Here is a 26,882-nt window from a genome sequence, read left to right as displayed (position 1 = left end):
TTCTTCCCTCCCCCACCCCCACCCCCCCGCTGGGTCCTAGCGCCTGCCCCTTGCTGGCAAAGTCCCGGGCTCTGTCGGTGAGAGGAGCTGCAGCTGACGCCACGGAGCCAGCCCAACTCTCTTCAGGTAGGAAACGCCGGCGGGAAGATGCAGAGATCCCTGGGCAGCCCCAGTGCAGACGCAATCCCGCAGGCCTCAGTTTCCCTTTGGGTGCCTAGGGCGGATGGGGTTGGCCTGGCGCGAGCGGTGCGGGCGGGGCGGGAGGAGTGCGGCCCCGGGCGGGCGCGGGCGGGCTCCAGGCCCAGTGGGTCCTAGAACCCGCCGGCTGTCCCGGCGGGGCGGCAGCGGCTGACGCCTGGGCTTAGGCGGCACGGCTGCCCGCGTAGTGCCGTGCGGACCCGAGGGTCCTAGAGCCCGCCATGTTGCGGGCTTTTGTCCCAGGCGCGCTGCCCGCCTAGCACGGTCCCTGGTGCCGGCGGCCCCCCCGCCCCGGTCGAGGGCCTGGCCGCCCCTCCCGCGGTCCTAGAGAACGCCATCTTGCAGGCCTTTGTCCAGGGTCTGGCCTTCGGTCCATTCATTTGTTCATTCTGTCATTCTTCGTTCACCTTTTTGCTGTGTTCTCCGAGGCCACGTTTTCCCAGGGCATTTCCTGAGAAGAGCGAGCCCAGGGCCCTGCCATGTGGGGTTGTCTGTCTGGCAGAGGCGCCGACACGTAGACAGTTGCAGGGAGCAAGCAGCACAGGGTTTCCGTAGCTCTTGGCTCTAACGCCCTTAAAACTCCCACACGCCTTAGAGACCCCATTTTACTGATGAGGAAACTGAGGCCCAGAGCGCCATGGCGCTCTTACCTCTACTGCCGGTTAAGTCTTCCTGAGGACGTTGGGGAAGCAATTTATTTGAAGAATCAGAAAGAGTTTTACCACTGGAGAAAGCAGAGGGAACTGCATATGAAGATGGATTTAGGTGGGGAAGTTTGAGAATTGTAGCTGGAGCTGAGGTCGCTGTCGGGAGGGGCACACTGCCGCTAGAGGTGAGGCCGGAAAAATGGGTTGGGATTACATTGTGGACTGACCAGATTGGATGCCTAGGAGACGATTAGCTCTCATCTCTGCGTGGTTCACAGTTCCCCATCTGCCATCTCACCGGATCCCTCATGGCCTGTGAGGCCTTTTGGTAACTACTTGTTTAGACGTTGGGAGACTGAGGTCTGAGAACATTAAAAAAAGTGGCTCTTCACTGTCCCTGCCCGCAGGGTTTAGCTTAAACTCGGAATTAAATCTCTGGATCCCTGGCGATAAGAGTCTGTTCAGGCAACAGGAAGTCATCTCCCTCCTAAATCCAGTAGTAAACAAAGATAAGGCTCCCACACCAAAGCAGTGAATCCACTGGGATATTTGGACCTTGTGAACTTGGAAAGGCAGAGAAATTCAGTACAAATTCCTGTTATGGGAGAGGTGGAAGCTAGAGACCTGGGTTCAGATACTGTCTCAGAGGTTGATCTGTTCAGTTTGTTTTGGGGCACCAAGCATGGTTCTACTTGTAGAGGGTACAAAATAAAGGTACCTAGCTCTGTGCCAGCCTAAATGCTTGCTCTGGAGACAGAGAATTAACAACTGAACCATAAGATGTGTAAGTGCTAGCAAAGCAATAATCAGGAGACAGAGCAGAAGTTTGGGAGGCAGACCACCTGGCTTTGAGTATGGGCTGTGACCATGACTCATTACTTCCCTTTCTGTGCCTCAGTATCCTTGTCTGGAAAATGGAGGAAAATGGGGAAAACACTACCTAACGTAGTCTGTTCAGTATATAATAAGTCTGTTATATAACAGGCTCTACCAAGTCTGACTGTAACCAAAACAAACAAACAAATGATAGCAGACTGGGGGCACAGTGGAAGTTTATTTCTCATGGTTCTGGAGGTTTAGGTGTCCAAGATCAAGGTGCTGGCTGATTCAGATGCTGGTGAGACCTCCTTTCTAGGATTATATATGTGACCACCGTCTAAGTTCTCACATGACCCTTTCTTCCATGCCTGCACATGTTCATTCATAACAAACTCCTAGGCAGTCCTGAAGCTTAGCTTGAGTAGTACACATAAAATGCTTAGAATGATACCTGGCCCTTGGTAAATTTGCAAGAAATGTTATCCAGATGAACAGCACGAAGGAGATTAAAGAGGAGGGGAACAAAGAGTGATTAGCAGGGATGCATATAGAACTAAGAAAGGTGGTCAGGGACTTCCCTGATGGTTTAGTGGCTAAGACTCCTCCCATTGCAGGGGATCCGGGTTCGATCCCTGGTTGGGGAACTAGATTCCACATGCTGCAGCTAAGAGTGCGAATGCCACAACTAAAGGTCCTGCATGCCACGTATAACACCTGGTGCAGCCAAGTAAACTTAAAAAAATTTTTTTTAAGTGTCAGGAAAACCCTCTTTAAGGAGGTGACAGGGAGCTGAGACCCAAATGGAATCAAAGAGATAGCTACACACAGATCCTTGGGGAATAGTGTTTTTAGCAGTGGACACAGTTAGTGTGAAGTCCCTGAGATTGGAAGGAATTTAGGTCTTTGAGGGTGGAAAAGGGGGAACCTGTGTAGGTGGAGCCAAGTGAGCCAAGGAGAGGGGAGTGGGAGATGGGATAGGCAGGAGTTAGGTAGTTCAGGGCCTTTCTGGCCATGGTCTTTGTCTTGGGAGCCCTGGAAGGTCTCATGGTTTGGTTAATAACCCTTAAGTAAATGAAGAACTGTAGAGAAAGAGCCCAGCCCAGTTCAGTTCAGTACAGCCGCTCAGTCGTGTCCGACTCTTTGTGACCCCATGGACTACAGCCCGCCAGGCCTCCCTGTCCATCACCGACTCCTGGAGTTTACTCAAACTTGTGTCCATTGAGTTGGTGATGCCAGCCCACCATCTCATCTTCTGTCATGCCCTGCATGAGTTATTAGCTATGTGATCATGAGTTAATCACTAACCTTCTTGGAACCTCAGTTTTGTTTTTAATAAATTTATTTATTTATTATTTTAGGCTGTGCTGGGTCTTTGTTGCTGTGCACTGGCTTTCTCCAGTTGCGGCAACTGGGGGCTACTCTCTAGTTGCGGTGCTCGGGCTTCTCATTGAGGTGGCTTCTCTTGTTGCGGGGCACAAGCTCAATAGCTGTGGCGCACAGGCTTAGTTGATCTGAGCATGTGGGATCCTCCCAGGTTGGGGATCAAACCCATGTCTCCTGCATTGGCAGGTGGATTCTTAACCACTGGACCACAGGGAAGTCTAGAACCTTAGTTTATTTGTCTGTAAAATGAGAATAAACAATCCTGATCTCAGAAAGCTATGAGAGAATAAGGTAGCACATGCAGCAAAGTGTCTGGCTCTGATAAAATTCAGTAATTGAGGGTAGTAATTATTATCTCATTGAGCCCTGCCCAGCCCTGTGAAGTAAGTCCTGTTATTACCTCCCTTTTTTCAGGTGAGAAAAATTGAGGTCCTGGAGCAGGAAGTACATTGCTCAGGGTCAATGTACAGCTAGGAAGCAAGCAAGCGAAGATTCAAAGCAAGGCAGTTTGACTTCAGAGACTGCACTTAACCACAAAGCTACATTGTTTCTCTGGGCCTCAATCCCTTATCTGAGAAAGAAGGGTAATGATAGAACTTATCCCCTGGTGTTCATGTGAAGTTCAAATGAGTTAATACATGTAAAGAGTTTAGGATATTGTCTGTTATTTAGCAGGCGCTCTGTACATGTGAGCTCTTATTTTTATTAAGGAGACTGTTCAGACTGTCCAGAGTTGATCTGGGAGGGAGGTTGTGAGAGCCTCATCCAGGGATAAGCAGATCCCCTGAAAACTGTAGGCGGAATTCAGCCCTGGGGAAGGTGGGGCCTCAAACCCTTAATTCAACTTCCAGTCCTAGAATTTAGTGGGAAAAGTACAAAAACCAAGCTGGGGGTGGAACAGAGCTATGTAGGATGGGGCCAAAAACCAACGGGAGATGCAGGATGAGCTTCCTTTGGGAAGTAAGGCTCTGAAAGGAAGGATTGGTGAGATCCGTAACAGCCAGGAAAGGCCTGAGAACTTATGTGGTGTGGTGGAAGCCATGGGAAGTTCCTGAGTAGGGCCTGAGCATTACATGGCACCTTAGGGAGAAGACTCTGGCTGCCTGTGCATGCTAGACTGTGTATGTAGGGGACAGGAACTGAGGCAGGGCCGCTAGGCAGAAGGATGCTGATTCTAAAGATGCACCCCTTGCCACTCCCCGTCAGGGACTCCTGCGTCCTCCCTGGGTCATAAATTAAAGCCACCAATCCCTGAGGTATAGGATGAGGAAACAAGCCCAGAAAGGAGAATCCTGACCTCCCACCTCGAGGTCCACCTTCTGGGCACACCTTGCTCCCCTCCCCTCTCCATAGCATTGTCCTCCCCACCCCACCCCCTGCCCTGGCTGCCCCCAGCAGCTGCTGCAAGCACTCCTTAAGTGGATCTGCTATAATCCTCTTCCCTTCATCCCCCAGGGAGGATGAGCTGGTGTTAAGACTAATGTAGCCATTAATCCTATTTCCTCCCATCCATGATCCCCAGGAGCAGCTGGGTGGAGGGTGTCTGGACTCTGAATGGAAAAAGAAGGGGTGGCTACAGCCGGGTGTCCCAGGAGGCCAGGCCAGAGCAGATACATTGAGTAGGAGACAGAGGCTTCTAAGTTCTGCTAGCAATGACTCAAGCCGCTTGGAGAGTGACTGAGCTCCCCATTACCAGAGTTATGGGAGCAAGAACCAAAGGGCCATTCCAGAACAGAGGGTGGACCAGGATTCCTATCCGGGGTGGAGTATCTTACAGCTGTGCAAGGCCAGAATTCTGTGTGAACAGTTGTTGCCTCTGAGAGCTAACCAACCATAAGGGAAAGACAAAATAAACATGCTGGGGACCTACCCTTCCAGACAGATGATGCCAATCACCACATTTAGCCCGCTGGCTCTGCCCTCCTCTGGACCCTTGTCTGTCTTTCCTGAGAACTTAGGGACTTTCAGGCCAGACTCACATCTGGGTAGCCTCCGTCCCTGCAGCCTGGCACAGGTCTTGGATGCTGAGGTCAAGAACGTAAAGATGGTGAGATGGACCAAGCCTGGGCCTTCTCTGAATGCCACAGGGCTTGGAGAAGCCCAGAAGCTGGGGAGAAAAGTGCCAGTGAACATTTGGATGATCCCAGCTTCCCCCCTCAGCTCCTCTGAGGTCACCTAGTCCAGCCCCTTTCATCAGTGAACGGACCAGAGGGGCAACAGGAGCACAGACAGAAAGGACATGCACCCGGGTGGGACATGCAGATAAGAGTTCCTTCTGAGGCCTTCGAGGGCTTTGGTGAGGAGAGAGCCCTTGGAGAATTCGGAAAGGGGTGTGGCTCCTAACTTTGCTTCTCTTGCAGAGAAGATCCGCCCATCGAGGCCATGGAGGTAGAGTCTCCGGAGGACCGGTCCCCAGCCCCGGGCTACAAGCGCTCAGGCCGCCGCTATAAGTGTCTGTCCTGTACCAAGACGTTTCCAAATGCACCCCGGGCAGCACGCCATGCTGCCACGCATGGGCCTGCAGACTGCACTGAGGAGATGGCCGAGGTGAAGCTGAAACCAGAGACAGACCCCAAAGCAGAAGATGCTAGCGGGGACAAGGTGTCAGGTGCAGCGGCCAAGCCTCGGCCCTATGCTTGCCCGCTGTGCCCCAAAGCCTATAAAACAGCACCAGAGCTGCGCAGCCACGGGCGCAGCCACACGGGCGAGAAGCCCTTCCCTTGCCCCGAGTGCGGCCGCCGCTTCATGCAACCCGTGTGCCTGCGCGTGCACCTGGCCTCACACGCTGGCGAGCTGCCCTTCCGCTGTGCGCACTGCCCCAAGGCCTACGGCGCGCTCTCCAAGCTAAAGATCCACCAGCGCGGTCACACGGGCGAGAGGCCCTACACCTGCGCCGACTGTGGCAAGAGCTTCGCCGACCCCTCGGTGTTCCGCAAACACCGGCGCACGCACGCAGGCCTGCGACCCTACAGCTGCGAGCGCTGTGGCAAAGCCTATGCAGAGCTCAAGGACCTTCGCAACCATGAACGGTGAGGGAGGTGGACTGGGTGGGGGCGGCTGAAGGGGTTGGGAAGAGTGCACCAATAGGTTAAAGGCGTTGAGTCCCAGAGAGCCGAAGGAGCCAATGGGAAGGCGAGTGAGGCGGGTCTATGGGAGCTGGAGGGTAAATCTGGGATCTGATTGGCTTGGGTTCCTAGCGTGCAGCGAAGGGGGCAGGGCTTGAAGTTGGGCTGCTCCTAGGGTCTTTGGTCCGTGCAAGAGGTGCGAATGGGGGCCGGGTCTGTGGCCTCCAGTGACGGATCTGGAACCTACACCTGTCCTGAAGGCTTTTTACTCGGGTACAGCGCCGTGGCCCGTAGACCAAGGCCCCAGAGAGGTTAGGGGGCCCTAACTTACAGTGCAGACAGGAGCGGGGGTCAGGCAATGGGCTGCCACCTTCACACTGGGTCTCCGCACTTCCACAGGTCCCACACGGGCGAGCGCCCCTTCCTCTGCTCAGAGTGCGGGAAGAGCTTCTCCCGCTCTTCCTCGCTGACTTGCCACCAGCGCATCCACGCGGCGCAGAAGCCCTACCGCTGTCCAGCCTGTGGCAAGGGGTTTACGCAGCTCAGTTCCTACCAGAGCCACGAGCGCACGCACTCAGGCGAGAAGCCCTTCCTGTGCCCGCGCTGTGGCCGCATGTTCTCCGACCCCTCAAGCTTCCGGCGCCATCAGCGGGCACACGAGGGCGTGAAGCCCTACCGCTGTGAGAAGTGCGGCAAGGACTTTCGGCAGCCGGCCGACCTGGCCATGCATCGGCGGGTGCACACGGGCGACCGACCGTTCAAGTGCCTGCAGTGTGACAAGACATTCGTGGCGTCCTGGGACCTCAAGCGGCACGCGCTGGTGCACTCGGGCCAGCGGCCATTCCGCTGTGAGGAGTGCGGGCGAGCCTTCGCGGAGCGAGCCAGCCTTACTAAGCACAGCCGGGTGCACTCGGGTGAGCGCCCCTTCCACTGCAATGCTTGCGGAAAATCCTTCGTGGTCTCATCCAGCCTGAGGAAGCACGAGCGGACTCATCGAAGCAGCGAGGCCACAGGGGCTCCCCCGCAACAGGAGCTGGTGGTAGAGCTGGCACTACCAGTCAGCATGGCTGGCGAGGGCTCAGCCGCCCCAGCATCAGGGGCGGCGCTCGGAGACCCTCCAGCTGGGCTGCTGGGGCTGCCCCCGGAATCGGGTGGTGTGATGGCTACCCAGTGGCAAGTGGTAGGCATGACGGTGGAGCACGTGAAGTGCCAAGGGGTTGGGGAGGCTCCTGGTCCCATGGGGGCGGCAGGTGAGGTGGGGGGTGAGGAGGTGGATGAGAAACCACCCCAGTTTGTGTGTCGGGAGTGCAAGGAGACGTTCTCCACGCTGACATTGCTGAGACGGCATGAGCGCTCACACCCAGAGCTCCGGCCCTTTCCCTGCACCCAGTGCGGCAAGAGCTTCTCAGACCGGGCTGGGCTACGCAAGCACAGCCGCACCCACAGCTCTGTGCGCCCATACACCTGCCCCCACTGCCCCAAGGCCTTCTTGAGTGCCAGCGACCTGCGCAAGCACGAACGCACCCACCCTGTGCCCATTGGAACCCCCACGCCCCTCGAGCCCCTCGTGGCTTTACTAGGAATGCCTGAAGAGGGACCAGCCTGAGGTCCAGGTCCCCTCTGCCACACTCCTGGGAACCTTGCCCCTATGAGGTGCTTCCCGAACCCCCCTTTGCCCCAGATCACTCTTAGACTTCAGATCCATCTCTGTGCCCAGGCAGCTAGCTCATCTTCCTGACAAAGCTGGGGACAGTGGTGGCTGGTAGCAGTTGGCGGGAGACCTGGCTCCCTCCAAGCACCACTCATTAAAGCATTCACTCGACACTGGGTTGTTTTCTGTGTTCTGGTTGGGGGTAAGTAACAGAGCAGTTTGGGCACCTGATAAGGTTTAGTGGAGATCCCTGGACTGACAAGTTAGAAACTAGAAGGGTCTTTGGGTGCATTGTTTTCTCTAAATATGTTTTCAGAATATCTTGTGATGAAGGGTTCCATGGTCAAGTGAGTACCAGGAATTCCTGTACCTTCTTGGGAATTCTTCGTGATCAAAGTATATTAAAGTCACTGATAAGTCCTGCAATGAACAAATCTGTTTAGCTTTCTTTGGCGCATACTTATTTAACCTTTTACTGAGAGTTCTACTTCTGTCTTTTACAGATAATAAACTGAGGCCAAAGTTATATTTCCTGTAAATTACAATAACAGACTAGAAAATATACTTGGAGTCCCATTCTCAATAACAACAAAACCCATAAACTACATAGGAATAAAGCTCACACACAAAAAACATACAAATCCTACATAGAGAAAATGGTATCTCTATCCTGAAGGATATAAGACCTAACTGAATGAGGACATACCATGTACCTGAATGGAAAGATACTATTAAAAGCTGTTGATTCTCAGTTTGATCTTTAAGTTCATTGCCATTCAAAAGGATATTTTTAACATAACTTGAAAATCCTAAATTCCTGTGCAATACATATTTTCAAAAACAGTGGAAGTGATGTATTTAACACTAAAGTAATTTTTCAAAGACCAAAAATGGAAAAACAAAAATGAGGCCCTATAGTATAAATTGGTACAGCCTCTTGGAAAGATGATTTGATGTTTATCAAAAGTTAAATGCTTTGTGATGTATGTGATCATTATACTGTACACCTTAAACACAGTGCTGTATGTCATAGCTCAGTAAAACTGAAGAGGAAAAAAGAAGCAAGCAAACACATTTTTTTTAAAGTAAAAGGACTTCCCTGGCAGTCCAGTGGTTAAGACCCCTCACTTCCAATGCAGAGGGCATGGGTTTGATCCCTGATTGGAGAACTAAGATCCCACAAGCCATGCAACACAGCCAAAAAAAAAAAAAGCATACACTTTTCAACTCAGCAAATACACCTCAAAGAATTTACACCACACATTTCTTTTTCCAATTCTGTGACAAAACTGAAAACGAAAGATTGTTCAGTGCAGCAAAATGTGTGATGACTGGGAACACCCTCTATGTCCATTACAAAGGACTAAAAGCCACTGTAAAATATATTATGCAACAGTTTTTTTAAAAATTAGGCCTAAAAAAAAATAAATAAAAATTAGGCTTATCTATCTATGTCGTTGAATAATATCCAAAAAAATGTCAAATGAAAAAGTGAAAGCAGTGTGGTTAGTATCCTCCCATTTCGGCTGAATTACTCATAAGTGCTCAAATTCAAGTGCACGGAGGAGCCTGGTGGGCTGCAGTCCATGGGGTCACTAAGAGTCGGACACGACTGAGTGACTTCACTTTCACTTTCCTGCATTGGAGAAGGAAATGGCAACCCACTCCAGTGTTCTTGCCTGGAGAATCCCAGGGACGGGGGAGCCTGGTGGGCTGCCGTCTATTCAGACACAACTGAAGCGATTTAGCAGCAGCAGCAGCAGCAGCAGCAGAGTATTTCTAGGAGGATACTCAGGAACTGATTCTGAACTATAAATTCCAACTACTAGAGCCTTTCATAATTATAAGACAAAATAAAGCAAAGGTCACAGTGAACCAGATCCTCCTTTCCACACTGTCACCTGTAGACTTGGGGGCCACCAAGTTGGCAGCCTTAGGAAGTGTCTGGTGTTCAGGCCCCCTCCAGCCCATGTGCTGGTAGCACCTGAAGCAGAAGTAGTAGGTATCACCTTAGTGTCAGGGACCTCACATCCATTCTCCATAGCAGAACAAGGTAGCCACATGGCAACAGCAGGGACCAGGGTGTAATGGCTGCAGAAAGAGGGCACCAGTTTGACCAAGGACACTCACTGGCCATACTCACACCCAGAGCAGGATAAGCACTGTCCCTGGGCCTCCTTCCTGTCCAGGCTGGGATCAAAGTCTAAGGGTCCAGGAAAGAAACAGACATCAGATTGGGAGATTGAAAGTAGAACTTCTGTTTACTACTGACTTGATTTTTGGCCTCGAGCAAGATGATTTATCTTGGGGGTTGGGGTGGCATCTTTTAAAAATATATTCGTGTAAAGATACCATATGGGCTTCCCAGGTGGCATAGTAGTAAAAAATCATCTATCAAACAGGAGACTCAAGAGATGCAGTTTCCATCCCTGGGTGGGGAAGATCCCCCAGAGTAGGAAATGGCAACCCACCCTAGCATTCGTGCCTGGAAAATCCTGTGGACAGAGGAGACTGGTAGGCTCCAGTTTGTGGGATCACAAAGAGTATTGGGCACAAGTGAGCATGCGTACGTACACACATATACACAAAGAAACCATATACACTAATCGATAGATCTCCCTGGCTATCTATTTGCAATGAAGGATGGAGTGGGTTCCCCAAATGTTTGGAAGAGACCCACAACTCCTGCTCCCTTTCTGGGCCCAGACAATCCGCCCATCGCTTGGTCCCCCTTCTCTGACACCCCCAGCATCCTATACCCAAGTTCCTGCTCCCTGAGGACTCAGGGACTTTCAAAAAAATTAACAGTGTTAGTAAAATAAAATTCATGGAGAAGGAAATGGCAGCCCACTCCAGTATTCTTGCCTGGAAAAGCCCATGGACAGAGGAGACTGGTGGGCTGCAGTCTATGGGGTTACATGACTGAGCACGCACACACATGAGGCGGGTGGAGGGAGATGGGTTGGTAGCAATAAACTGGCAAAACTAAAAAAAAATTAATATACCCTACAATTAACCTGTCTGAAGTATATAATTCAGGGGATTTTAGTATATTCACAGAGTTATGCAATCATCATGATCTAATTTTGGAATATTTTCATACCCTCTAAAAGAAACTCCATAGCTGTCACTTCCTATTGATCCCAAGCCCCCATTCCCTGACAATCCTTTACCCTCAGCGCTAGGCAATGGATAATTTGCTTTCAGTCTCTCTAGATTTGCCTGTTGTGGACATTTCATGTAAATGTAGTCATACAATATGTGGTCTTTTGTGACCAGTTCTTTTACTTAGCATAACATTCTCAAGGCTCATCCATGTTGTACTGATAGTTTGATCAGTTCTTATTTCCTTCTTATTGTCAAATAATATTCCATTGTATGGATATACTACTCTGTTTATCCATTCATCAGCCAAAGGACATTTGGGTTTCCATTTTGGTTTATTATGAGTAAGGCTGCTGTGAACATTCATGTACAAGTTTTTGTGTGGACATCTTTTTAAATTCTCTGTGTATATATCTAGGGATAGAATTGCTGGATCATATGGTAACTCTATGTTTAACCATTTGAGCAACTGTCAGGCAGTTTTCCAAAGTGACTGCACCATTTTACATTCCCACCAACAAGGTATGAATGTTCCAATTTCTCCACATCTTCATCAACAGTTGTTATTATCTGTCTTTTTTATTACAGCCATCTTAGTAGGTGTAAATTCGTGGTTTTGATGTGTATTTTCCTGGTGGAAAATGATGTTGAGGATCTCTTCATGCACTTATGGGGCATCTGTATATCATCTTTGGATGAATGTCTGTTCAAATCCTTGGCCCACTGTTTTCACTGGATTGACTCTGTTGAGTGGTTAAGACTTATGTATTCCAGATACAAGTTCTTTATGATTTGCAAAACTTCCTTTCCATTGGGTGGGTTGTCTTTCTACTTTATTGATGGTACTCTTTGAAGCACATTTTTTTTATTTTGATGATGTCCAAATTGTCTATTCTTTTTCTTATTGCTTATTGTTTTGAGAGGGACTTCCCATGTGGCATTAGTGGTAAAGAACCTACTTGCCAATGCAGGAGACTTCAGAGACATGGGTTTGATCCCTGGGTCGGGAAGATCCCCCAGAGGAGAGCACGGCAACCCACTCCACTGTTCTTGCCTGGAGAATCTCATGGACAGAGGTTACTGTCCATGGGGTTATAAAGAGTCAGAGATGACTAAAGCCACTTAGCACCACGCACTCACGCATGTGTTTTGAAAGCCATATCTAATAACCCATTTTCTAACCCAAGGTCATGAATATTTATGCCTTTGTTTTCATCTTAGAGTTTTATAAACATTTACAAAGTTTATAACTTAGTTATAAACTTTATAACTTAAAAGTTTAAAATGCATAAAAGTTTTTTTTAAATAAAGTTTTTATAGCTAAAAGCTCTTCTGTTCAGATTTTTGACCCACTTTGAGTTAATTTTTGTATATGGTTTGAAGTAAAGGTCCAACTTCATTCTTCTGCATATGGATATCCAACTATCCCAGTTCCATTTGTTGAAAAGCCTATTGTTTCTCTATTGAGTTGTCTTGACTTCCTTGTTGAAAGTAAACTGACTATAAATATGAGGGTCTATTTCTAGACTCTCAATTTTATTCCCTGGGTACATATCATTCTTTATGCCAGTATCACACTGTTTTGCTTACTGTAGCTTGGTAGTAAATTTTAAATCAGGACATGTGAGCCTTCCAACTTGTTCTTTCAAAATTATTTTTGTTTTTCTAGATCCCTTGCATTTCCATATGAATTTTAGGATCAACTTGTCAACTTTCGCTAAAAAGAAAAGGAAACTGGCTGGGATTCTGATAGGGATTGCACTGCCTCCATAGATCAATTTGAGTGTTTTATAGTTTTCAAGAGTATAAGTCTTACATTTCTTTTGTTAAATTTATATAGAAGTATTCTTTCCTTTTGTTGCTACTGTAAATGGAATTATTTTCTTTCTTTTTTGGATATCTCATTGCTACTGATGAGAAATACAATAGATTTCTGTACACTGTTCCTATCTTCTGAAACCTTGCTGAGCTGGTTTATTAGCTCTAATCTTTTTGTGTATATGAATTCCAAAGGACTTTTTATATACAAAATCATGTCATCTGTAAAATGAGGTTGTTTAGTTCTTCTTTTCCAACCTGGATGCCTTTTATTTATTTTTATTGTGTTTATAATTAGCAAGTTAAGAGAATTCCCTCTTATTCCTAGTTTCTTAAGCTTTTTTAAAAATCAAAGTTGTTGGATTTTGTCAAATGTATTTTCTGTGTCTATTGAGATGATCAAAAGATTTTTGTCCTTTATTCTATTAACAGTCTTTATTATTATGACATTAACTGATTTTCAAATGTTAAACCAACCTTGCATTCTTGAGATAAATCTCACTTGTAGAGTCATTTTTATATATTGCTGGATTTTGTTTGCCAGTATTTTGTTGAGGACTTTTACATCTATGTTCATAAGAAATAGTGAGCTGAAGTTTTCTTTTCTTGTGATGTCTTTGTCCCCATTTTGTTATCTGCGTAATTGCAGACAGCCTGACTTCTGGCCCTCACTTTTCTTCTGTCCCAACTTCCTTTAATTCCCTGACTCTGCCAGGACTGTTCCAGGTAGTGAATGCATCTTGGGAATGCAAAATCATAGCCCCCACTGCTAGGGCAATAGCTGACATCACTCCTTATCATGGATTGCAGTCATCATCCCCTCCCCAGCCAAGTGGCTGGATAAATTAGAATTTCTCACAGGAGAAAACTCTACCACCAGGGCCAGAGCAGGGGTAAGGGAAGGCAGCAGACTTTGTAGGTGGGGCAGTGATTCTGGATTCAACCAAGGAAATTTGGTGACTTGTTCTCAGTTACTTATGCATAACCCACTCTCAGGCTTCCCAAATGGTGCTAGTGGTAAAGAACCTACCTGCTAACACAGGAGACTGTAAGAGTCTCGGGTTTGATCCCTGGAGGAGAACATGGCAACCCACTGCAGTATTCTTGCCTGGAGAATCCCATGGACAGAAGAGCCTGGCAGGCTACAGTTTATAGGGTCTCAAAGAATCGGACACAACTGAAGCAACTTAGCACAGACAGACAGCCCACTTCAACAAAAATCCCTCTCCCTGGAGCCTGCCTTCCATTCAAGTCCTATCCCAGTTCTGACTAATCTCTTACCTGTTCTTTATACTCAGCAGGCTCCAGCCATGCTGACATTCTGTTGATTTGTTTCTTCTCCGTCTTGGAACCTTTGCACTTGCTCTTTCCTGGGGATGGAACCCATCACCCTAGATTTGCCCATGATGTTTTCTGTTCTTTCACACCTCAGCTCAAATCTTGCTGTTTCTACTGCTGCATAATAAATGACCACAAACTTAACATCTTAAAAACAACATATATTTCTTATCAATGGTTCTGTAGGTTCCGAAGTCCAGGCTCTGACTGGGCTTCTACTTAGTGTCTCACAAGGCTGAAGTCAAGGTCTTGCCCAATGTGAGCTTTTATCTAGAGGCTCTGGCATAGAATCCACTTGCAGACTCACCTGGGGTAATAGAATTCAGTTCCATTTGGCTGTGGTACTGAGGTCCCTGTTTCTTTGTTGGCTGTCAGCCAGAGGTTTGTTCTCAGTTTCTATAGGCTGTCTATATTCCCTGGCTAGGAGCTCCTCACTCTTCAAGGTCAGCAATGGTGCATTGAGTCCTCCTGCTTCAAATTTCTCTGACTTCTGTCTTCCTCTTCTGTAGCTAGCTGGAGAAGCTTCTCAGCTTTTAAGAGCTCATATGATTACGTTTAGCCCATATGAATAATTTAGGACAATCTCCCTGTCTCAACAGATTGGTGAACTTAATTACATCTGCCAAGTCCTTTTTGGCACATAACATTCACAGAGATTAGGGCATGGAATCTTTGGGGGCCATTATTCTCCTTACCACAGTTCACCCTCTAGGCCTCAAAGGTGCACATCTGTCCCACAAGCAAAATGCATTTACCTCCTCCCAGGGTCCCTAAAAGTCTCATCCCATGGCAGCATCAAGTCAGAGTAAAAAAAAAAAAAAAAAAAACAACCTCATAAATCTCATCAAAGCAAAAGTCCCAAATCTCATTATCTAAATTAGATGCAGATGAGGCTCTGGGTATAATCCATTCTGGATTCACAGTTCCTCCCATCTGTGGACCTATGAATCTAAAAAAAACAAGTCATGGGAACTTCCACGGCAGTCCAGTGTTTAAGACTCTGTGCTTCCAATGCAGGGGGCTTAGGTTCAATCCCTGATTGGGGAATGAAGTTCCCACATGTTGCACCATGCCACCAAAAAAGAAAAAGAATGAAACAAGTCATGTACTCCAACATGCAATGCTGGGACATGCATTTTTTGTTGTTTAGTCTCTAAGTTGTAACCCACTCTTTTTCAACCCCATGGACTGTAGCCTGCCAGGCTCCTGTCCATGAGATTTCCCAGATGAGAGTACTGGAGTATGCTGCCATTTCCTTCTCCAGGGGATCTTCCTGACCCAGGGATTGAACCTGTGTCTCCTGCACTGGCAGGCAAATTCTTTACCACTGAGCCACCAGGGAAGCCTGGGACATGCATCAGGTAATAGTAATAGACATTCTGGTTAAAAAAGAAAAGAAATGGAAAGCAAAAAGGAGTCATTGATCCAAAGCAATTTCAAAAACCAGCTGAGCAAATTTCTTTAGCTTTCCAGGCCTAAAAACAATCCTCCATAGTTTTATTCTGCTTTCTGAGCTGTCAGTTCTGCTCTTTGAATTAGTCACCTTCCCTAAGGAGCCATTCCTGACTATCTTTTACAACAGCCCCTGTAATTTTTTTGTCACAACACACTGATTAATTTTTTAATAACATATCCTGGTTTGGGGATGTCTTGACTATTTGTTTATTTTTAATATTTATTTGTTCACTTTATTTATTTGGCTGAGCCAGGTCTTAGTTGTGGCCTGAGGGACCTTTCTTGCATCATGCGGAACCTTTCTTTGCTGGGGATTAGCTCCAGAGCACGTGGGCACAGTAGTTGTGGCTTGCAGGCTTAGTTGCTTTCAGGTATGTAGAATTTCAGTTCCTTGATGAGGGACTGAACTCATGCCCCCTGCCTTGGAATTGCAGACTTAACCACTGGACCATCCAGGAAGTCCCACAAAGATGAGTTTTAATGAAACTTCGTGGCTTAAGGGTCTTGTCAGTTGCATCTTTCACTGGTTAAAAATTTGGATCAGGGAATTCCCTGGGACTCTTCACTCACACTGCAGGGAGCACAGGTTCAATCCCTGGTAGGGGAACTAAGATCCTGTATGCTGCACAGCACAGCCAAAAATGCATTCTTTTTATCATTTGCCTGGAGTTTCTATACTCTCTTCCATTTCTGCTTAAAAAGTGGCCAATTATTTTCTGAATCATCTTTCTTATAGTAACTTGTCAGATGCACCCAACAGCAACCAGGGCATGCTACTAATATTCTTTCCCCATTTTTTTTGCCTAAATCTCTAAACTCAGTTGGACATTATTTGTACTCTTAGTTCTATTTCCAGCTTACAGTTTAAACAAATGTTAGTTTCCTCACCAGCCACTGTCCAGATCCAAAGTTAATGACACACAACTCAGGTTTTTCTTTTTATTGTAGCAACACCTCACTTCTGGCTACTACCTCTGTAACAGCTGACTAGACTTATGATAATGTGGTAAAAACCAACCTCCAAATATCAGCGCTCCCAGCAGGAGAAGTTTCTCATTTACATTATACCTCATTTTACAGGTGGGCTACAGATCAGCTTCATGTCCTGTTAATTCTGGGTTCCAGGCTGAAGAAGTCTTCATCTGGCAATTGATAGGTTCGTGGCAGAGGAAAAAGAGATGGGAAACCGCCAGACTACTCATTGGTGCTTAAAGCTTCTACTTGGAAGTGGTGTCTTAATATCTACTCAGATTCGAAAGCATGTTATATAGCCAAGCCTATTGTAAGTGGGCATGAATGTATAATCCTCCTCACGTGAGGGGCCCAATAGGAAGAACAGCATATATTTGGAACAACAATATAATCTACTACAGGGCTGTACCAGAAACGTCAATCACTGAGCTCAACCATTCTTCCTTCATACACACTGTGCTGACGTGTTTTGTACCTTGTAACATCTCTCATACGTCCTGTGTATTCGCTAAGTCACTTCAGTCATGTTCAACTCTTTGCGACCCTATGAACTGTAGCCCACCAGGTTCCTCTGTCCCTGGGATTCTCCAGGCATACACCTTGGTCAAGGGTAAAATCTTGACTCAAGGTCAAGGTCAGACAATTCCCAAGTAGGTCAATGTTAACTTGACCTAAATCAATCAGGTCCCTTTTCTTAAGAATCTGAACCATGAAATATTCAGTGGGTGAGGAATAAGTGGAGAAGGCTACAGCTGAAAGGTTGTGATACAAGATGGATTTGGAAAAGCCACAACTCACGCAGACCATGTTCCTTGAAAGCTGGGCTGACAGCAGCACCCAAGCCAGGATTTCAGTGAAAAAACCTTCCCATGGCCCCTCACTCAGGTTGATTTCTCTCACAGAAGGGGTATACACAAGGGAACTTGTAAAACCTCCGCTTCCTGGGTCCACTTGCCTACTAGGTCTGCTCCAAACCTGCCACTCACCTGTTCAGAAACCTTCCATGGGTCCCCACAGCCCACCGGAAAAGTTCAAATTACTGAACCCGCCATCCGAGCCCTTGCTTGGCCGTCTAGCCAACTCTTCTGAGAAGTTCTGGATGGCGTCCTGAGACAAGTAAGCAGCCTTTCGGGGGTGGCGCTGTCCAGCACTGCCAAGCAGAAGGCACATGCTCTACGTGGACACCCAGCTGCGTAAACGTGGCAATCTCCGCGTCGGTTTGACAGTCTCTGTCAGATCCCGGTAGGCGCCACGGGTTGTCAACTTCAGTTGATTCTGAAGGCAGAAAAGTGAGAGAGTGGGTAAAGGCGACCAACAGAACAGGATTCCGCTGAAGAAGCAGGCCGTAGGGGAAGAGATGGAGAGTGGAGAATCATGGAAGCCCAGAGTCCAAATCAGTCTTCTGCTGAGGCAGCATCCAGCCAGTCTCGCAGTTTCCCCACTGGGTGGACAATCTAGAGTGTTTGCACGCTGCTAAAAACGAGGGGCTTCTTCCTGCAGGCATATAGTTTCTTCTGTACACAGGACACAGGACCTCAAGCAGGACTAAAGCATGGGTACACTCCCAGACTCACTCCCGGACTCTCTAGCAGCCACAAGTTCCGGCTGCTAGGGGGCGGCACCCGGCCACGCCTTCTCGCGTGAGGTTCTGAGCCCCTACCCTCATGGGTCTCTCCCAGGCCAGCCCCCTTCCGCCTTATTAGGCGTTTTGATCACGCCCCTTGCGTTCTGTGATCCAATCGCTTTTCGGTGCGACTGCGGTCTCGCTTTGAGGCCCCACCCACATCTAATTGCAGTTTAATTCCGGATGCTCACGCCTTCAGGACCTGGAACTTTTAGGTCCGCCGGCCAATCCGAGCGGTCCGTTTTCTAAGTGTCAGCCCGGCCACGCCCTCAGCCACGCCCCGTACGCTCGGTGCCAAGTGTACACCTCGGACCTGGCGCAGGCCCCGCCCAACCGCCGCTTCCGGGCCACAGGGAGTCGTTGCAGGCGGGCGCCCAGCCTCGGGTAGAGGCGGGGCAGGTCCGATCGCACGCCACTGCGGCCCAATCCCGCCCCCCCGGTCCCTTCCCCAGCCCGGGTTCAGGAGCGGGGCCGAGTCTGCACCAACTTCCACTGGCTCTTCCACTGGCTCTTCCACCGTCCCTTCCTTTGCTCGCGTCGCCCCGGCTTCCACGTGTGTACCTCGTACTTGGCGGCCGAAGCAAGCGGTACAGTTGGGCAGCCAGGAGCAGCAGCGGCAACCAGTGGGATCAAAGGTGGGATGGGACAAGGCGGTTGGAACCCCGCCCCCAGACCTTGGTCAGGGGTCAGGCCCTTCCCCATTCCTACCAGGTTTCGGAGGCAGGAGCCCTGAAACCAAGTGTCTGGGGACGGGCGCTACATCCAGCTCCAGAAACCAGGCATGGGGCTTGGAACTCTAGAAATTTCGAGCTGGAGTCTGGGACTCAGGTGAGCCACAGAAACTCGGCTCCTCAGCCTCCTCTACCCGCTTCAGCCACAAGACCCCTGAGAAACAAGGTGTGGGCTGATTCAGAGTGCCTCCCTCTCTAACCTGAACTCTTATATAAAAGGCAATGCCACACCAAGTCGGGAGAGGGAGCGGTGGGCAGATGACTGGGAGATTGGCATTGACATATATACACTATTGTTTTGGGGTTTTGTTCAGTTGTTCAGTCGTGTCTAACTCTTTGCACCCCATGGACTGCAGCATGCCAGGCTTCCCTGTCACTATTGTTACACTACCGTTACTATGTATAAAATAACTAAGAGAACCTACTGCATAGCTCAGGAAACTCTATTCTTTGCCCTGTAGTGACCTTAAATGGGAAGGAAATCCAAAACAGAGGGGATAAATGTATACATACAGCTGATTCACTTTGCTGTGCAGTAGAACATTGTGCCTGGAAAATCCCATGGACCGAGGAGCCTGGTGGGCTGCAGTCCATGGGGTTGCTAAGAGTCGGACACGACTGAGCGACTTCACTTTCACTTTTCACTTTCCTGCATTGGAGAAGGAAATGGCAACCCACTCCAGTGTTCTTGCCTGGAGAATCCCAGGGACGGGGGAGCCTGGTGGGCTGCTGTCTATGGGGTCGCACAGAGTCGGACACGACTGAAGTGACTTAGCAGCAGCAGCAGCAGAACACTGTAAAGCATTCCCTTGATCCAGTGATTAAGAATCTGCCTGCCAATGCAGGAAACAGGGGTTCGATCCCTGTCTGAGAAGATCCCACATGCTTCGGGGCAACTAAGCCCCAGCACCCTGAAGCCTGTGCTCCACAACAAGAGAAGTCCCAGATAGGAGAAGCCGGTGCACCATAACTAGAGAGTAGCCCCTGCTCACCGCAACTAGAGAAAGCCTGAGAGCAGCAACAAAGACCCAGCACAGTCAAAAATAAGTAAGTTAAATAAATGAATACAAAGGAAAGAAAAGGCAATGGTTTTTTCTGAGCACAAGGCCTGGCCTGTTGAACCCTCTGCCTGGCAATCTCTTCACTGATTCTTCCCATAACCAGCCACTGGACTCCTCGCTTCCCATTGGACTCAAGTATGGCCACCTCTGAGACAGGCCCTTCCTTGTCCACTGTATCCAAAGGAACAGACTCAGTTCCTTTTTCACAGTGCCTCTTCTTCTTGGCCTCAGGAATGCCCACAGATGCCACACACACATCTCTGTGTCCCAGCCTGGCCTGGCTCAGCCTCACTGTTTTGGGCTTAGGTCCTCACAATGCTCTTTCCCCAGGGACAGTACTGAGTCACATGTCAGTGTCATCTCTTCCAGGCCCCACCCATTCTCGTGGAAGAGTAAAAGGGAGCTGCCAGCCTGGCGTGGTCACCTGAGACAGTCTGATTTGAGTCTGTCTGCCTGGGCTGGGTCTGTCCTCCAGGGTGGCTGGGAGGTGGAGAGGCTGGACACCTGAAGGCCCTGGACCAGATTTTTCAAGGACACACATGCACAGGGGAATCTCCAAGCTTTTTTTTTTTTTTTTTAATTTCTTACAAAACCACGTCTCTGCCAAACAGGACACTGCAGGCCTTCCCCCAGGCACTGTGACCCAGGGGTGAGGACCCCATGGATGAGTGGCTGCCGACCCCAGAAGAACTGTCTGCCTCTCTGCACAAGGCCACTGTGAGGAAGGGGTCTGGCTGGAGGCTCTGTCCAGCCCATCCCCAGCTGCTGGGAGAGAAGGCAGACCCTGGGTCCCTGGTGCTCTTAGTGTCTGCAAGGGAAGGTGGCAGAAGAGGGTCTGAGAGGAGGAGAAAAGGCTGGGGTCGGGTATGGGGCAGGCCAGGGGGCAGGCCCATGGTATCTCACCAAGAATATGCGGTGCTGTCAAATCAACGAGAAGACAATGATGACCACCAGAATGAGGACAGTGATGGACAGACAGATGGCAATAAAGACTTTCTTCTGTGGGAGAGGAAGAGGGGTGGGGGGGTGGGTGTCAGGGAAACTCAGGAGTGGAGGGAGGGCCACCCAGGGGGAGGGGTGGCGGGGGGAAGGGCGGAGGCTCACCTTGCGCGCCTTCTTCTGGTTCTCCAGCGCCACCTTGACATGTTCCTGCCCACGTTCCACATAGTCGGCTGAGCTCAGAATGTTCTTCTCAATTCGGTTGATCATCTCCCCCTGCTCGGAAGAGGAGGCGGTTCAGGCAGGAAGGAATGACTGGAGGCGGAAGGCCCAGCAGCTCCTCTGCCCACCCCAACCAGAGGACTGAAGGACACTCCTGGCAGAGAACGGTGCACTAAGGAAGAGGTGGACAGGACCGCATCTGCCAGAAGTCCACACGCCTGGGGATGGCTTCCAGGCTCCCTCCTACCGTATGCTCCCTTCTGTCCTGCGCCCTCGCCCCATACAATTTCTACTCGCAGTGCTGGCTGGGAGCGGAGCACCTTGACTGGCTCACAGAGGGTGAACTTTTGTCCCCTCGCAAATCTGTCTGAAGTCCCTTGTTCTTTAGGCCTGTCTCCCAGCTGCCGGAAAGCCCTCCCTGTCGCTGCCTCCTCATGGTACCACCAGGCTTCAGATCCTGGACTCCTACAGAGTGAAATCTCTCCCTCAGGACTCCCAGCTGCAAAAGGGCACTGGGGTCAGCTCCCCCCAGATGGGGCTGGAAGCTCCCCTTATCATGAGATAAGGGCTGGGGGAAGAATACCACCTCCCACCCCATCCTTGTCTACATTTTAGGAGGCAGGCCCCTCTAGGGGGCAACTAAAGAGCTCTTAGGTGCGTAAGAATGGATTCTGTTGCTGGAGGAGCCAGGGTTGGGGCCAAACGTGGTGTGGGCTCCAGTTCAAGGGATGGGGTACAAGGTATAGAGCAGTAATCATCTGAGTAGCTAAGGATGAAATCTGGGAACACGGCTAAGGATGGAAGTAAGGGCCAGTCTGGAGGGTAACAAAAGCCCTGGTGAAAGGGGCTAAGTGTGGAAGCAGGCTGGCAGTCAAGACACGCTCTCACATCTGGGGACTGGGTCAAGCCCAGCCAGCGGCCTCAGGCACCCACCTGCATCTCCACTTCAGTGGCCAAAAAAGTGAAAATCTCATGAAGTTCACGGATACTGCGTTCCAGCTGCTGGATCTCGCTGTGTCGGGCCGAGATCTCATTTAGGGCCTGTCGAGTCACTTGTGTGTCCTTCAGGATCTGCAGAGTGGACAGGAGCGATGGGACAGGTCACAAGGAAATCAGCGGCACGTGTAGAAGTTCCTGTTCAGCTTCGGGGCAGCCCTCGGGCCTAGAACTGGGGCCCAGGCCTTAATGAGGGATGCCAGGCAGGCTAATATGTTCCATTCTGGGCCTCAGGATTCCCTCCATGAAAAAGGGCCAGGAGGGCTTCCCTGGTGGCTCAGTGGTAAAGAACCCGCCTGCTAATCCATGAGACACCAGTTCGATCCCTGATGGGAGAAGATCCCACCTGCTGCGGAGCAACTAATCCTGCACGCCACAACTACTGAGCCTGTGCTCTAGAGCCCAGAACCACAACTACTGAGCTCATGGGCTGTAGGGCCTGTGCTCTAAGAGAAGCCACTGCAAGGAGAAGCCCATGCACCACAACTGGAGAATAGCCCCTGCTCGCTGCAACTAGAGAAAGGCCTGCACAGCAACGAAGACCCAGCACAGCTGAAAATGAATAAATAAAATTTTTTTTTTTTAAAGGACTCAGAGAGGATGGGGGGCCCAGCAGAGGGAGCCTGGTGGCGGCCACTCACATTGGACACAAACACCTCGCTCTGCCCGCTGTCCAGCATCTGCTCCAGCTCCTCATCAGACACCATTCCAGCATTTGCTGTGAAGGAAAAGGCCAGGCTCAGAGCCGGTTGGGTCAGCTGACCCTGTGTGCCGGGCACCACAACTCACTGATCTTCAGCTGCCTCCGAATCCGCTCCACGTTCTTCTCCCGGTATTCAGACTGCATTAAGTTGCACTTGTTGATGAGCTCCACGAATTGCTGGGACAGGACCCCGTGCTAAGGAGGGAGAAGAGAAGCTGGGGACCCCTGGGAGGATCCCTGCCTGGTCTGGGCCTCAGCAGCCCCTTGGGTACAATGAGCAAAGAGCATGAGCTCAGAGGTGCCTATGGCCTTGACCTCCTTGAAAGGCTCCCCTGGTCTCTCAAAGTAAAAGCCAAAGCCCTTCCCAGGGACTACAGGGCCCTACAGGACCCGCCCCTTCCCACATTCCCTCTCTCATTTTACGTCCCCACGTCCCCACGCTGTCTCCCTCACTCCTTCCCTCCAATCACAGTGGGCTCCTGACTCCTCCCTGGTCAGAACACAGCCCCACGTCAGGCCTCTGCAGTTGCCATTTCTTCAGCCCAGAATGCGCAAGCCCCACAGAAGCCTGGAAGTCTTTGTTCCAATGTCACCTTCAGAAGTTTTCTCCACCTTGTTGGAACCTGCCTTCTCCCGCTGTTCTCAATCCCTCTTCTCTTTTCCCTTAATACTTCTATTTCTACAATAATTGACTAATTTATTATGGTGACTCTCCCCACTGGAATGAAATCTCCATGAGGATAGAGATCATTTGTTGACAGCTGTTTCCTAAATAGCTAGAAAAGGGTCTGGCATACAGTAGGCCCTCAAAGAATATTAGTGGAATGCTTGCTGAACACCAGCCTCCCTGCTTAGACTAAAGGTGTGCCAGGATTTTGCATTTCCCAGATTTTGCAGGCCCACCTGGGCACTCAGCCTCTCACACAATGACTACCACAAGCCCCCCACCCCCTGTAAATGCCTTCCCTGCTTGTCCATTTTCCTGATGCCTAAAATCTGCTCATTCCTTGGAGTTCCTTTCTCCAGGACACATCTGCTGTCCTGGGTTCAGTTGCACCCTTTCAAGATGCCCAAATTGTGGGGGGGCAGTTCTTGAGGCACTAGCCTACTGTGTTCCCCCCTTTGTTTGGCAAAGTAATAAAACTACTCTTTCCTTCTCTTCCATTAAAAAAAAAATCCCCAAATTGTTTAATCTTCAATCTGGGGTCTTTGCTGATTTCTGGGCCCACCTACTCCAACTCTGACCTCCAAGAACTCCAAACCATGCCTCTCTGGGCACCCAGAGGACACTGCTCAGACCATTTCAAATCTCCTTATTAAGATGATGATTCAGTGACCTTCCCCATACACACACACCAGGGAAGTTCCTCTTCCTGACTTGAATTCTGTCCTTGGGGCAGAGGATGTCCTCATCACATGGGTAGGAAACCACCCAGTCACTTGACTGCACCCTTTTTTTCCCTGGGCAGAGCCATTAACTACCAAGTCCTACCTGAGTAATGTCTTTGTCATCTATGCAAGCTTAACTCCCCATCTTGGCTTCTAGAAAGTATATCTCCTACAACCAAGCCCAGATCATGTCTGGGGTCTCAGCAACTTCTCACTGAATGGAGGAGAAGAAGGCAAGGTGTTATAACAGATTGGAAGTCAGGAAACCCGGGTTCTTGACCTTGGGGTAAATCCTTTTTTATCTCTGAGCCTCAGTTTCCTCATTTGGAAAATCATCAGGTTGGATTTAATGATCTCTAAGAGCCCTGCCTTCTTACATCTGCCATCTAATGATCTATTGAACACTTGCTGAAATGTCCTACTTCTGGGAATAATGAACCCACCTGGGTTTTTCTCATTCTTGTGTTGACGGAGTTATAATTCTCATCAGCTTCCTCCTTCTGGGGCTCTATGGCTGTGGAAAGACACAGAAGTATTGGTAGAGGAGGGGGTTTGACCTCTGGCTTCTGAAATTCATTTGGGGACTGGGACCCAGCCATGCAGCCATACAATAGAGAGAGATACAATATCTCCACAGAGCTTTTTTTTTGAAATAAAATTCATCATAAATGACTACTCTTGAGCCTCTGACAGGCAAAAGTATATTTTTCTTTGCAATAAATACATCAGAGAATTCCCACATGTTTGGAGAAGCTTCCTAACAAAACCCACATCTTCCCACCCAAAGAATACACACTGGGCAGCAAGAATTGTAGGAGTACAGATGATCCTTGCACAACTGTGGGTCCACTTATACCTGAATTTTTAGAAAATAAATGCATACTACAGTACTACACAATCCATGACTGCATGAATCCACCCTTGCAGAACCTGGGATGTGGACGGCAGACTATACAGTTATATGCAGATAACGACCTGAAGGTGGAGGTAGCAACGCTAACCTCTGCCTTGGACAAAGATCAAATGGACATGGTTTCATTATAAATAAGGGAACTTGAGAGGCAGGCATATGCTGTGGAAAGAACTTTGGACCGAAAGCCAGGAGATGGAGATTCTAGACGTTGGCCTGCTGTGTGACCTGGATATATATCACTGGCCTCTCTGGACCACACACTGCCCAGAAATACCAGGAGTTGGGCAGGATCAGAGGAAAGTATCTGGCTAAAGTCCTAGGAGCTCACCCTTCAGCTGCGCGCGGATGTCCCTCCCTAGCTGTTTGATCTCGTCACGCAGGTTCTGCAGGTCCTGCTTCATGCCTAAACAAGAGAAAGCCATGATGCCCAAATAGCAACCTCTACCTCAACAAATCTCCCTGGCCACCACCTGTGTGGAACTACAACCCCCACAAGCCTCCAGCTGAGCATGCGTTCTGCACCCGGGGTTTCACTCACTCTCCTCGGGAAGGGGCGTGGCCAGGATGGTGACCTGCTGCTTCTCCAACTCTCGGACTTTATTCTCTAGCTTGACGATAGTCTGCCGAATTGTCCGAACCTGGGGACGATGACCGAGAGGGCTGAGGGAGATGTGGGCGCTGCTCCAGGCTGCTCTGCTCCTCGGGCCCTCCAGGCCCCTCGTGAATCCAGGCCGAGACTCCAGCCTCTTACCTTCTGGAAGAACTCATCGTCCGGGCTCCCCAGCCGTGCAGTACCCGGGTGTACCACCAGCGCGACTCGCTCCTTGTCTTCATCGTCCGAGCTGTCATCCCCCTGCCAGGGCCGGGGTCACTGGCATCACTTCCTTGCTACTGCTCTCCCCCAGTAGAACTCACGGGCTTCCGGGACTTTCCTTCCTAGCCCACAGTCATCCCTCCCGGCCCCGAGGACCAGGAGTCCTGCATTCCAGTAGACCCCATCCCGTCCACCCGTCCCCAACCCTGCTGCGCCAAATTCTCACCTGCCTCAGCTCGTGGGTCCTGTCCCGCATGGCGGCCCGAGATCCCTCTCGCCGGCGCCGGAGCCCGGCGGGCCTCAAGATTCTAAGTTTGGAACTCCCGTACCCAACTCACACTCTGACACTCCCCTCCGCCCTCACCCTGCAGGCCCCAAACCCTCCCCCAAGAGTCGCTAGAGGCTCTGTCCCTGGCACCATTCACAGTTTCAAAGGGAAGGAGCCGACCTCGGGGACCCCCAAGATTCCACAGGTTGGAATTCCCTTTTCTTTCCCCCCGCCCTCTCCTGTAGCCTCAGCCCCGCCCCCTCTGGAAAGACTGGAGCATGCGCACCGGATCGCGTCCCTTCCCCACCCCAGGGAAAGGCCGAGGTCGGAAGCTTCAGCGCCCCGAACGGAAGCGAAATTGCCAGGACGTGAGAACCCGCCCCCTTTGCCGGAACTATCGCATCTTCCAGCGGAAATCTAGTTGCCAAAAGGGGTGGGAATGCGTCATTGGTACGTGATCTGTGAGGCCCTCTCAATTCGCATCACCCCATAGTGCAAACCCCCCCGCGCGCGTCATGTGACCGGCCTGGTCCCAACCTCTCAGACCACGGAACGTGACGCTTCGACTGTCACATGTCTCTGCCCTGTCAACTCCATCTCTGGAACACCCATCTCCCCACGACGTCCTCGGCACCCCGCGCGCGAGTTACCTCTCTTCAGAACCCCCGCGAGGCGGGGAGGGGGCGCTGACTACCCCCAGAGACAGTGGGTGGTAGGACCCAGGCTGAATCCGGCTTCCTTTCTTTTGGGTCCGCGAGTGTGGGCAGACTG

General features: G+C 49.9%; 2 protein-coding genes and 1 long non-coding RNA gene across 9 annotated transcripts; 2 read left to right on the top strand and 1 right to left on the bottom strand.

Annotated features, from left to right (window-relative positions):
- The first annotated feature begins 55 nt into the window (after positions 1–55).
- ZNF668 (zinc finger protein 668) lies at positions 56–8,197 on the top strand. 2 transcript variants are annotated; one of them, XM_004020918.6, is made up of 3 exons: positions 56–126; positions 5,408–6,076; positions 6,512–8,197. In XM_004020918.6, exons 2-3 carry the CDS (start codon positions 5,430–5,432, stop codon positions 7,716–7,718), a joined length of 1,854 nt encoding a protein of 617 aa, XP_004020967.4. In that variant the 5' UTR covers positions 56–126; positions 5,408–5,429; the 3' UTR covers positions 7,719–8,197. The 2 variants fall into 2 exon arrangements, with proteins under 2 accessions (XP_004020967.4, XP_042096102.1); XM_042240168.2 differs by having other exon boundaries at positions 56–1,030.
- STX4 (syntaxin 4) lies at positions 8,185–26,882 on the bottom strand. 6 transcript variants are annotated; one of them, XR_009598373.1, is made up of 12 exons: positions 26,070–26,384; positions 25,781–25,882; positions 25,568–25,667; positions 25,358–25,432; positions 24,560–24,630; positions 22,814–22,922; positions 22,666–22,742; positions 21,962–22,099; positions 20,972–21,082; positions 20,771–20,866; positions 17,438–17,726; positions 8,185–9,966 (listed from the first exon to the last, which is right to left on the bottom strand). XR_009598373.1 is itself a non-coding variant. In XM_012104399.3 (11 exons), the coding sequence occupies exons 1-10, from the start codon at positions 26,097–26,099 to the stop codon at positions 20,789–20,791; spliced, it is 891 nt and encodes a 296-aa protein (XP_011959789.1). In that variant the 5' UTR covers positions 26,100–26,384; the 3' UTR covers positions 16,405–17,726; positions 20,771–20,788. The 6 variants fall into 6 exon arrangements, 4 of the variants coding, with proteins under 4 accessions (XP_011959789.1, XP_011959788.1, XP_060261831.1 ...); XR_006057913.2 differs by having other exon boundaries at positions 8,185–9,854; XM_012104399.3 differs by lacking the exon at positions 8,185–9,966 and having other exon boundaries at positions 16,405–17,726.
- On the top strand, positions 18,407–24,855 carry LOC132658566 (uncharacterized). Its single transcript, XR_009598374.1, has 2 exons — positions 18,407–18,903; positions 19,652–24,855. It is a non-coding gene; the product is annotated as an uncharacterized LOC132658566 (long non-coding RNA).

The sequence above is a fragment of the Ovis aries genome, chromosome 24 (genome assembly GCF_016772045.2).
Source record: "Ovis aries strain OAR_USU_Benz2616 breed Rambouillet chromosome 24, ARS-UI_Ramb_v3.0, whole genome shotgun sequence".
In the NCBI taxonomy this organism is placed as follows: Eukaryota; Metazoa; Chordata; class Mammalia; order Artiodactyla; family Bovidae; genus Ovis; species Ovis aries.
Note: the sequence above shows the minus strand (reverse complement) of the source record. Positions and strands in the feature narration are given on the sequence as shown.